This window comes from Hemicordylus capensis, chromosome 10 (genome assembly GCF_027244095.1).
Source record: "Hemicordylus capensis ecotype Gifberg chromosome 10, rHemCap1.1.pri, whole genome shotgun sequence".
Classification (NCBI taxonomy): Eukaryota; Metazoa; Chordata; class Lepidosauria; order Squamata; family Cordylidae; genus Hemicordylus; species Hemicordylus capensis.
The window spans coordinates 23,545,201-23,557,691 of NC_069666.1; the positions used below are offsets into that span (position 1 = coordinate 23,545,201).

A 12,491-nucleotide genomic window follows, 5' to 3' on the forward strand; every position below is an offset into this window, starting at 1 on the left:
GCACCTGGAAATGGAGAGCTGGTCTTGTGGTAGCAAGCATGACTTCCCCTTTAGCTAAGCGGGGTCCACCCTGGTTGCATATGAATGGGAGACTAGATGTGTGAGCACTTTAAGATATTCCCCTTAAGGGATGGAGCCGCTCTGGGAAAAGCAGAAGTTTCCAAGTTCCCTCCCTGGCAGCATCTCCAAGATAGAGCTGAGAGAGACTCCTGCCTGCAACCTTGGAGAAGCCGCTGCCAGTCTGTGTAGACAACACTGAGCTAGATAGACCAATGGTCTGACTCAGTATATGGCCGCTTCCTATGGAGGCTATTACAACTGGGGCTGATGGGAGTTGTAGTCCAACAATGGCTAGGGACCCAAGTTTGCCAACCCCTGTCACAAGGCCTGCAAATTAGCTGTGGGTTTCTGGCTGGCGATACATTTCCGAGGACTCCCCCTCGGCTCAACAAACCCTTCACAGTACTGTTGTGTTGGGAAATATTTAGCAACACCAATCAAGAGACCTCATCAGCTTCCAAGCCAGTGCACACCAGAGAAATCTGCAAGTTCTCACCCTTTTCTCTAGGCATAACATTGAGCTCTTCCGTTGGTGAATGAGGTCACGCTCAAGCTCGCTTATAACAAGCCCCGAGTGGAGGGCCAGCAAGGGACTGTAAGTGATGCTCGGGCTTCATCCCGTGTGAAAGCAACGGCCCCCATGGCTTTCGGTGTGCCAATGCAGGCGTTGGGTGTGTGGGTAGGCAGATCAAGGCTCTCCGGTTTGATCAGCTTTGTCTCCATCTGCTTTGGAAGCATTTCCAACGGCATCATCTGTGTCGTCTCTTTCTTCCCCTCTTTGGGCATCGCCGCTTCTTTTCCTTAACACATGAGACAATCATAAAATAATGGCTAAGTGGCCCCGTAATTAGGTCGACATCCTAATCGTAATTGCGTGGGCCAAAGTATTCATAAAATTAACATACTCTGAATGAATTCAAACTTAATTTAACAGGCCGCTGCGTCTGTTGTGAGCGTTGAACATACAGCCTTGTTTGAAATTAGTCGAGGAGAGCTTCCCCTTTCATAAGGGATCGGGGTCAAAAGTAGACCAAGCAGCAGTTAGTCCTAACAAGAGAAAATGTCAATTTACCAAGCCGCACAGCCATTTCTGCTTCAAGAGCATGGGGGGTGGGAGGGGTGGGACTATTCCCAAGTCTTCATTTGGACATATAGATTTTGAATGGCTTCAGAACTGGGGTAGATGTAAAAACAGGAGGCACACAACCAGACAAGCAAAAATATACCTTGATCACACATATGGACCTTGGCCAAGGTACCCCAGTTCTGAACCAGCAAAAGAGGAGACCAAGAGGTAATTCACACAATCAAAAATTGCATTCAATCCAGGTTTGGAGCTCTGTGTGCTCCCAATTTTTGGTTGTGTGGAAGCAAGGTTAGAGGGAAACCTGGGTAGAAGTGGTTTGTGGAAGCAAGGTGGGAAGAAAAGCCATCCAGGTTTTCCTCCTAATTTCCTTCTCTGAACATTGTGAGTGCACACAGCTTACAAACCCAGGAATGACACAGTTTTTGATTGTGTGAATGACCTCAGTGTTTCACAGTGCTGTATTGAAGCCCAACACATTTTAGCCTTAGAGGCCTTCTTCAGGGACAGTACTGAAATAACATTTTAAAAAATTACAGTTTGAAAGACGTATTAGTCAAGAGTGAGTATAGAGAGAGGGTGTGTGATACACTGCCCATTTTGCCAGGGTCTTCCAAACCTTTTGGTCCTCACCCCTGCAGACACTGTGTTTATTATCAGTACACCTGCACAATTAAAATTTTTGAGAACCATTCCAATCATAAATGTGACACATTGAAATCCTTCACCACATGCAATACATCTGGTGTGATATATGCCCATGTAAGAAATGTATGTTGATAAGACATCGGATCATTGAAAAGACCTATTGGTAAACATCAGAGCAATGTGAAATGGGTGCCCACTTGGTAGCTCATTTTTTGGAAAGAAAAACATTCTTTTAGAGAGATACAGTTTGGGGCAATTCACAAAGTCATACGTGGCAACGATAAAGTTTTACTTAAGAAAGAAGCATGGTGGATTTTGGTACTGAACACTTTGGCTCCATGGGGTGAAATGACGAGCTCAAATGAAGGGTGGTATTTAAGCTGACGTTTTTACAGTTGATGAATTAGAGCAAGTTCCACTGGCAATGGAATAATTTTGCTTCTTCAGTTGGTAATGGCATAAGCTTGCTAGACGGCAAAGATCTCCTTGTTCAAGCTCTCTTTGCAATACGACAACTGTAAGTAGCTATAAGCTTGGTAGACGTTACTGGCTTCATTTTATATTGTTCCAAAGGTGTCTCTATATGAAGTAGTTTCATTGCAATTTTTCTAAATGTTCTTTTAGTATTGCCCCTGAAGAAGGCCTCTGAGGCTGAAATGCATTGGGCTTCAATAAATGCTTCACAGCGCTGTGAGACTTAAAGGCTCTACACACAATCCGCGTGTAGCGCCTGGGAGGGTTCTGCAGGGACAACTGGCTTAGACCGCTCTCCCCGCAGACAAGCAGCTGCTCGCACACAACTACCGGCTCCATCACAGGGATAGGGGGTCTCAGTGGCCAGGAATGATGCCCCACGTGAGTGCGTAGGGCATCCTGCAGAGACCCCCAACACCGGGAGGCTCGTTTTTGCCTCCCGGCAGGGGTCTCCTCACAAGTTGCCATGGCACGGAGCCCCACCATGGCGACTCAAGATTGTGAAAATGGGGTTAGTGGAGTGCTCGCTTCGCTAACCCCGTTTAAGAGGAGGGTTACTTTGGTGGGCTAGCCACCAGAGAACCACGGGTGGTTCTCACGATGGGAGAAAAATGGTTTGGGCTCCTTAACTTGGTTTTCTCCCATCATGAGACTAGCCTCTTGGTCTTCTTTTTTGCTTGTTCAGAACAGGGGTACGTTGGCCAAGGTCCATGTGTATGTAGGGACTGTTGAGTCTTTAGCTGACGAAAAGCTGTTGTGACTCCAGATATTAATGTCATTTCCATGCAATGCGTTAGGAGAGCTGTCACCTGAACGTTAGGAGAGCTGTCCCTTAGGGCTCCATATTGTCTCCGATGTTTAACATCTACCTGGAACCACTGGGAGAGAAATCATCAGGAGATTTGGTGCAGGGTGCTATCAGTATGCTGATGACACCCCAATCTATTTCTCCATGTCGACATCATCAGGAGAAGGGATAACCTCCCTAAATGCCTGCCTGGAGGCAGTGATGGGCTGGATGAGGGATAACAAACTGAGGTTGAATCCAGATAAGATGGAGGTACTTATTGTGTGGGGTTGGAACTTGGGAGACTATTTTGATCTGCCTGTTCTGGATGTGGTCACACTTCCCCAGAAGGAACAGGTACGCAGTCTGGGGGTGCTTCTGGACACAAAACTCTCCCTGGTGTCCCAGGTTGAGGCAGTGGCCAGAGGTGCCTTTTATCAGCTTCGGCTGATACGCCAGCCGTGTCCATTTCTCGAGATAAATGACCTCAGAACTGACCTCAGACATCTGCTGGTTACTTCCAGACTTGACTACTGCAATGCACTCTATGTGGGGCTACCTTTGTACGTAGTCCGGAAACTGCAGTTAGTCCAGAATGCGGCAGCCAGGTTGGACTCTGGGTCATCTCGGAGAGACCATATCACTCCTATCTTAAAAGATCTACACTGGCTGTCGATAGGTTTCTGGGCAGAGTACAAGGTTTTGGTACTAACTTATAAAGCCCAAATAGCTTGGGCCCTGGGTATTTAAGAGAACATCTTCTTTGCTATGAACCGCACTGCCCATTGAGATCATCAGGAGAGGTTCGTCTGCAGTTGCCACAAGCTTGTCTGGTGGCTACCCGGGGACGGGTCTTCTCCATTGCTGCCCCGAAGCTTTGGAACACACTTCCTGCTGAAATAAGAGCCTCCCCATCTCTTACAAAAGGGCAGTCAAGATGCATTTGTTCACCCAGGCTTTTAATTAGATATTGTTTTAATTGTGTTTTCATAGTTTTAACATTTTAAATTTTAATTGTTCAAATTTTTTTATTATTTGTTTTTATTGTCTTGTGAACCGCCCAGAGAACTTGTGTTTGGGGCAGTATAAAAATGTGTTCAATCAATCAATTAATCAAATGAGTTTTAATTCAGGAGAGTTGAATCTACTGACTTGCAGGTGACGAAGGTAATGGTTGCCAAGGAAAACTAAGGCGAGACAGAGAGGTTTATAAAATTAGGCATTGGCTTAGAGAACGTGGATAGGGAGAAGTTCTTTTCCCTGTCTCGCAACTCTAGAACTCGAGGTCATCCCATGAAACTGACTGATAGGAAATTTAGGACCAACAAAAGAAAGTGCTTTTTCATACTGCATGTAATTGATCTATGGAATTCTCTGCCACATGATGTAGTGATGGCCAGCAGCTTGAATGGATTTAAGCAGAGTTTAGGCAGATTCATGGAGAACGGAGCTGTCGGTGGCTGCTAGTCCTCACAGGCAGGATGCCTCTCTGAATCCCAGTTGCAGGGGAGCAACAGCAGGAGAGAAGGCATGCACACACCTCTTGCCTGTGGGCTTCCCAGAGGCATCTGGTGGGCCACTGCAGGAAACGGGACTAGCTAGGCCTCGGGCCTGATCCAGCAAGGCTAGTTCTTATGTTCCTAAAAATAATTTTTAAAAAGCATGGTCATTGTTAGATGGTGCATGCAGATACCCCAGCAAAGGAGTCGTTCCTCTGTGAGACGGAGGGGAAAGCAGCTCTTCAAAGATCATGCCTGCCATCTGCAGATTAAAAAATGGGAGGGTTAGGGTCCCATATGGCAATAAAGTGCAGGATATTCAAAGCTTTTTTGCCTAGGTGCCAAGGGCAATCTCGTTCCCCATATACACACACTGCCAGAGGCTTCCATACTGCGTGAATGAAGCAGGCAGAAAAAGCATCCATACCGAACTTGGGCTGGAGTGACAACCCAGCACCCAGCCTCTGGCCTTGATTTTATCTAGGATCTCCTCCTAACAAGCCAGCGGGGTGCCAAAGGAGGCCGTTTGGGTTGAGCCTCTCTCTTGCACCCTGCCTGAGACCTGCGTGACCTCCAGGCTGGTCATTCATCAGGTAGAGCTGTGTGCACAACTCTACCTGACGAATGGCCAGCCTGCAGGCAGCGTGGCTCTCGGGCAGGGCAGGAGAGAGGAGTGACCTGCGCTGCTGCTGGGAAGCGGAGTCAGCTTTGACTCCAGCTTGTTAGGACGAGCCACATCATGTGATGATCGTGTGAACTGCCCGACTTCCTGTAAGTCAGTAAGAGAAGAGGCAGCATAGCATAGTGGTTAGAGTGTTGGACTAGGACCAGAAAGACCCGATTTTGAATCCCTGTTCAACCATGAAACTCACTGAGTGACTCTGGGCCAGTCATGTATCTCTCAGCCTAACCTACCTCACAGGGTTGTTGAGAGGATAAAAATAACCATGCACCTCTGAGCTTCTCGGAGGAAGAGTGGGATATAAATGTAAAAAATAAAATAAATAAGTCATTATTTTGAGTTGTAAATTGCCTGGAGTGCATGGGCTTAAAAGGTCATGACCAATATAGCAAATATATAGGCTACATGTTTAGGAAGGGAATTTGTAGGTGTGCATTGCAACACATTGAGTTGACCCCCAATTTAATTTGAGAGAGAGAGAGAGAGATTGAGCTTTAGATGGGAAACAGTTCTTATTTCAGCGGGAGAAAAGTGAATGGATTCTAGTTGTACTTTGCAGTCTGTGGAGCTGTGTTGAGCCTTGTGCACTGACCTCAAATGCTCTCAAGCCCTAGATGCTGAGCTATAATCTGCTAAGCAACAGGGATGGGAAAAATATGTAGTCTTTAGGGACCATTGGTCTCCAGCTGTGTTTTCAGCAGTAAATTCAAAAAAATTAATTCTCAGCTGTGTGGAGAAATGGCGTCTTCTCACCAGGATCAATTAACTTGTGGGATTTGTGGTCGTGAGCTGTGATAGTCACAGGCTTTGATTGCTTTAAAACAGGAGTAGATGAATGCATGTTGATTAGTGGCAATTAGCCGCCCACGATAGTTAAACTGAGCCTCCATGTTCAGAAGCAGTGTATCGTTGAATACCAATTGCTGGGATACAAACAGGGAGGGGGGGCTATTGCTGGTGTGCTCTGCTTTGGAGGCTCCCAGGAGGCGTCTGGCTGGCCACCGTGGCTAGCAGGATGCTGGATTCTTTTTGCCCAAGACTGCACAGCAAGCTCCATGCTATGTGATGGATTTGAAGCTGAGCTGTTCTCAGCCGCTGTATTGCGTTGATCTCCTGGATTGGTACCTGTGTGTCTGCTCTGACAGCAAAAATATAAATCTGCTCAAACAGGGTTGGGAATTATATCCAATAAACTTTAATTACTGCTCAAATCATAGAAATGTGTCACTACAAAATACAAAGAAAAGGGGACGGGGTGGAGGGAGAGAAAAAGAGCGAGAATTCTAAGGGGACTAGGGCTTGTTATCAAAGAGGTACGGGACGGTCAACTGGGATTCAGGATGGCATGCACAGTCACATACGAGGCTGCCTACATGGCAACACACACACACACACACACAGATGTTGATGGGTGCAGGGTTTTTCACAACATCTGCTTGTTAATCCGTTGCTTCCGTCTTCCCCGCTGCGCCATTCTTGCTGGCCTTTTTCACTCCCTTATGTAAATTCTTGTGCATACCACATCGTCCGCACCAAAGGTCTGGGAAAAGAAAGGGGGAAATCCTCATCAGAGCCGGACTTGTGGGATGTGATCTCTCTTCCAGTGGGTAGGGGTGGAGCAAAGTTGGAGAGGGCCTGAGACAAGAAGTGAAGATGGACCCTGCCCTCCACCACCACCCCCCGCAACTTGTTCTCATCCCCCCTGCTGCAGAAGAACTATATGGACATCATGGAAAACAAAGCATTCTCGGCATAATTTTCCTCTCACGCTTGTGCAAATAATCTTGCACACTTCTTGCACTCTGATCAGGAGCCAGCAACTTGCCACTGAGTCAGGGAGGCAGGAAGGGAGAGCGGGGTGTTTCCCAGTCGGTAGGGGTCCAGGGACATTTACCTCACCCCCACCCTTGTTCAATTGCAGCTAGGCCCTTGCTAGTGGGTACCACCCAGGATGAATCAAGGACCATCTCTTTTCCACATTGGCTCTATGATCAACTGTTCTAAGACACAGTCCTCTTTCGTGCCTAGACATTTTTGTGGCGATCTGAATGTACACCAAGCCAGGAAATGTGTGGGTCATTGCAACTGCTTATGATCACCATATTTTCTCTGGGGACTGCCCCCTGGATTTCTTCCTGCCTCTCGAGATCATCATCATCCGAGTTTGGGACAGGTGAAGAGTGGGGAAATAGTTCGCCGAAATGAAATAGAAGATCAGTATCAGCTAGACCAGGGTTTCTTAATGTTGTTGGACTACAACTCCCAGAATCCCCAGACATGGCCTTTGTGTCTGGGGATTCTGGGAGTTGTAGTCCAACAACATCTGGGGGCCCAAGGTTAAGAAACCCTGAGCGAGATGGTTCCAACATCAAAACCATTCAATATCTTTTTCAAGGAGTATTTTCACATGACTCTCTTAGGTCTGCTTAGCACTTGGGCAAGCATACACATCTCTCTCAGGCAAGCAAGTGAAAATATTCCATGAAAAAGATGAGTGGAATGTGTTCGAATCAATTTGTTTTCATCAGCTGCTCTTGTATTGCTGTTGGAAACAGTTTGTCCCCACTGTTAGAATACTTTGGGGCTTGATATTTCCACCTGCCATGAGCTTTGTTCCTCTTTAACCTTCTAGTTTATTTTCACATTAAAAATATTTATATTCCATACATAAGTTTACTGAACTCTATGGCTTGATTCATGCAGGTTGAAAACACCCTTCCAGTCCTTTCTCTGGATTTCAGATCTGTGATCAACCAGATCCTCCAGATCCCCCCGTTGTGTGATATTCCTGATCTGCTCATTAGAGATCTGCATTGTCTTTTAGCACTATGCACACCAGTTCCCCCATCTGGAGTTTGAGGCTTCTGGCAGTAGCATAAAAACATTTCAGGACTTTTTAAAATGTGCAGCCAGACACAAAAAGTGCAATCCTTTAAGTAAGTAAATAAGTAAGTAAACGAGTAAGCAAATACAACAAACAAACAAACTGCAGTTCTAAAAGAACACGTGTGCAGTTTGAAAATTCTTGTCTTGTGCTAGAGGGTTTAAAAAACAATGGATAGCTATGAGAAAAGTCAAGCGAGTCATCCAGGCTCCTGTGGAACCTGGTCCCTGATCAAGCACTCCCATTCCTCCTTCCCCTGCGAAGATGCTTCCCACAGACTCTGCTGTTACTCCCCACAGCATCTTCCCCAATGAATATAACACTTTTCTGTAATTATAGCATCAGATTCTCAGTTCTGAGGATTTCCCCACGGGAGGCCCTCAAATATCATGGCTTCCATATTTGTGGAAGCCAGCCATAGGCGTAGCAGTAGCGCCTGTTGGACAAGGGGAGACAAATGTCCCCTGGCCCACAGAGTCTTTGGGGGCCCCAAGGCTAGCTCCCCATGCTCTCATGAGTTGTCCTCTTCTCCTGCTTGCCTGGGCGAGCTGCAAGCTAAGCAGAGCCTGCTGCGGTGCTTCCTTCTGCCTGCCAAGGAAGTACCTTCCGCCTTCCGTACCTGCGTCCACCCAAAAGAGAGTCTGTGAGGCACTGAGAGGGACAGGGTGGCCAGCTGAGCTGAGCAGGGAAGAGGCCACCACATCCATGCAGGAGCCACCAGAGGAGGGCTGTCCAGCCCTGATCTGCTCCCCACCGGTGGAGGAAGATGGCACCCCCCCGCGACCCTGTGCCCGACGCCACTCTGCACCATTGAGCCGGTACTGTTGCTGGCAATGGAAACGGGGAGGGGAAGGCTTGGGTGGGTTAGGTTGCCTGCTCCCTTGCATCTGACGGGGTGTGGCTTGTGGCACTCATGTGCTTTGTGTGTGCCATGGAGGCCCCCTGGCTACGCTTTGTCCCTGAGCCCCCAGAAGCTCGCTATTATATAGACACAGTATCATTATCGCGGGGGTGAATTCCGGCCATTTGTCATTTCTGGGCATGCATTTCACACTTCTGGTAGGGATGTGCACGATTCGGTTCAGAGGCTCTTTTACACGCCTCCGAACCAGTTCAAATCCTGGCCAGCTCGAAGGTTTGGCAGCGGGGGGTGGGGTGGCTTTAAGGGCAGGGGAGGATGCACTTACCCCCACCCCAGCCGCATTTCCCCCGCTGGTGCACGATTTTCCCTAAAAGCCTGTTGGGGCAGTAGCATACCTCCCTGCTGCCCCGTTCTGACATTGACCAAATGTGCGTATCGTGACACGGGCAGTTGCAGTTGACCAGTTACATCCGGTCAATGTCAGAACGGGGCAGCAGGGAGGTACGCTTGCCACCCTGATGGGCTTTTAGGGAATTGTGTGCGCTGGCGGGGGAAACGTGGCACGGGGGGTGGGGAGTACATCCTCCCCTGCACTTAAAGCTACCCCCCCCCCCGGCCATTGAACTGGCCCTGCCGGTTCCATGCACATCCCTAATTTCTGGCTTGGAGGGAGTTCTGGAGGCAGCGGGGAGCCATCTTGGGATGTGTTTTTGTGGCATTTTGACGCTTTTTTAAAAATTTGGGGGGCTATCACTGGAAGAGAGTTGGAGTACAGTTACAGTGCAGTACTGCTCTTCTTTCTTTCTTCCCCCCTCCTTTGTGTGTATGTGGGTTTTGAGGAAGTGAAGGAATGAGGCCTAGAACTCCTGGGTTTCTGAATATAAGCCCCTATATTGTTACTAATATTCCTAAACATCTTCTTTTAAATAAGCCCTGATAAATGCATTGCATTATATTATATTATATTATATTATATTCTAAAAAATTCCTTATTGTAAATAGGATTCTGTGCTTGCAAATCCCTGTGCATGGAGAAGGCTGGCAGGCTCAAAAGTTCAATCTTGTTTTTCTGTAGTTTCACATTTGGTTTAGCATCATGACAGGTTGTTTTTTGGAGGGCAAGGAGATTTTTTAAAAGAGAGGGAATTTTTTGTTGGTACTGATTGGCTGGGCTGAGACTGATGGGCAGAGAAACTGCATATATTGGGAGTGTTTAGAAAGGGAAGACAGAGTCCAGTGTGAGTGTGAGTGTGTCCTTAGAGCCGGCGGCCAGGAAGATGGAGAAGTCAAGAATCTGCTGGAGAGAGGATTAAAAGGAGTCCAAGAGTCAGAGTCCTGGGAGAGAGACTTGGCAGCTAGGGATGTGCGAACAGGTCCGAGAAGTTCAACATCGAACCTGTTTGGTTCGAAGGTTCAGGGGTCGAACCCAACCGTCCCCTGTTCGGTCCGATCTCAGACTGAACACCCTCCGACTGTTCGGGAGTTCGTGGACCTTTTTGGGGTTTTGTTTGTTTGTTTAAAGAAAATTTTTTTTAACGTTATCCCCCTCAGGGGAGTTTCTGGAGGTGGCAGGTGGGTCTGCGAAGGTTCCCCCTCCCCTGCTAGCTCTCTTTATGGCCCCCTCCGGCCGGTTCAGCTGGCTCTTTGGCCAGTTTTTGGCCTTCTCCGGCAGGGGGAGGTGGCAGGAGGAGGGGGAACCTCCGCGGACACCATCACCCCGCCACCTCCAGGAACTCCCCCAAGGGGGATAAGGTTAAAAAAATTTTTTTTTCTTTAAAAGATTAATAAAAAACAAACGTTCGCAACCCCACCCCCCGGGCTGGACTGAGCTGAAGGGGGTGGTTCGAAGGGGTGCCGGACTGAACTGGCCCAGTCGGGTTTGAGTCCGGTTCAGACTTGAACCGAACCAGGCCAGCCAGTTCCATGCACATCCCTACTGGCAGCAGAGTTTGGTAGTCTGCAGAGAGTGAGGATCCAGCAAGAAGAAGAAGAGAAGTCTTCAAGCTGAAATCACTGAAGAAAAGGAAAAGCCTGTCTGGATTGAGATTTGTGCCATACTCAGAACAAAGAGTCTGCCCAGCAAGTCAGTCAGAAAGCATAAGAGGACTATGGGTAGGGACCAACTGTATAGAGGTGATTGCGTTTCTCCAGCTTTTTATTTTCCCTGACCTGCTCTGGAAGTAACTGTTTTGAGTTTGTATTTTTTCTGTAAAAGAACTGTTTTAATTGAACCAATTTTTCTACAGTAGATTTTCTTGTTAAAAATAATAGAAGTTTGTTGATTGTCTCCACCCCACACCTATAAGCCTTTCCACACTACAAAGGTTTAGTTTTAGGTTTGTTTGGGGTTTTTTGTTTTGTTTTTTTTAATTTTTGATAAATGTAAAGGGCTGATGTAACCCTAACCCAGCCAGTTCACTTGGTAGCAGTGGTAAAAAGGTTAGGAGGAATAGAGGTGCTGTTCCTCAGGGTGGTGAGGGGGTGTTGGTTGTACTTTTTCATGTACCAAGGAACCGAACCCCATCATTCCCATGGTAACAAAGTTTCAATTATTGTATTTTTGGGATTCATGGTGGTATCACTGAAGGGCCTCCTGCATAAGCTTCTAAATGTAATGAAATGTAGGGATGTGCACGGAACTGGCTGGTCCAGTTCGGTTCGAGTCCAGACCAGACTCAGATCCGACTGGGCCAGTTCAGTCTAGCACCCCCTCAACCCCCCCATGTCCCTCTTCGGCCAGTTTTCATCCTTCTCCCCTCCAAAATGGCCACCACACAGAGAGGGTGGGGCAAACTGGCTGGAGGGGGACATAGGGAGAACTGGCAGGGGGAGGGGGAACCTCCACAGACCACCACCCCCGCCGCCTCCAGGAACTCCCCCGAGGGGGGAAAGGTTAAAAAAAAATCCCCCCTAAACAAAACAAAGCCCAAAAAAGGTCCGTGAACCCCCGAACAGTTGGGAGGTGTTCGGTCTGGGATCGGACCGAACAGAGGGTGGTTTGGTTCGACCCCGAACCGTTGAACCGAACCGGTTCGACGTCAAACCAGCTGGACATCGAGCCGGTTTGCACATCCCTAATGAAATGTGACTTTGGGCAACAAAGGATGTGTGCCCAGACAAAGAAAATGCACAAGTGTGAGTTTTAGCAGCATATGGCAATGTGTGCAAATTACACTCCCACACACAACATCCCTTGGTTGTCATTTCTTTCCGAAGTCTTGTCATTTTACTCTATCCCCTTTTGGAGGACCTGAAAAATCTCTCTGCTTTGCTTGCTTTCCCCACCAATCTCCTTTCCCCACCAATCTCCTGCTCTCCCCACCAATCTCCATCAAGCATTCATGAAACATTGTCAAGACCCCTTGTGTTCTGGAGGACTAGAAACCTGGCAGTTGCTGGGCACCTGAGAGAAGGCAGCCTTCTGTTGCAGATCCTAGGCTGTGGGATGTGCTGTCTACAGAGCTCCATCCATCCCCCCCCCCCTGGTGATTTTGCACTGCTGTCCAAATGC

At 47.8% G+C, this 12,491-nt stretch overlaps 1 protein-coding gene across 5 annotated transcripts in view; it reads right to left on the reverse strand.

The window, feature by feature from the left end:
• Window positions 1-6,406: 6,406 nt before the first annotated feature.
• CRABP1 (cellular retinoic acid binding protein 1) overlaps window positions 6,407-12,491 on the reverse strand; it is a 37,744-nt gene continuing 31,659 nt past the window's right edge. For all 5 annotated transcript variants that reach the window (XM_053272728.1, XM_053272727.1, XM_053272724.1 and 2 more), the window contains exon 4: window positions 6,407-6,774. In XM_053272728.1, coding sequence (XP_053128703.1) covers window positions 6,724-6,774 — 51 coding nt within the window. In that variant the 3' untranslated portion in view covers window positions 6,407-6,723. The remainder of the gene's footprint in view (window positions 6,775-12,491) is intronic.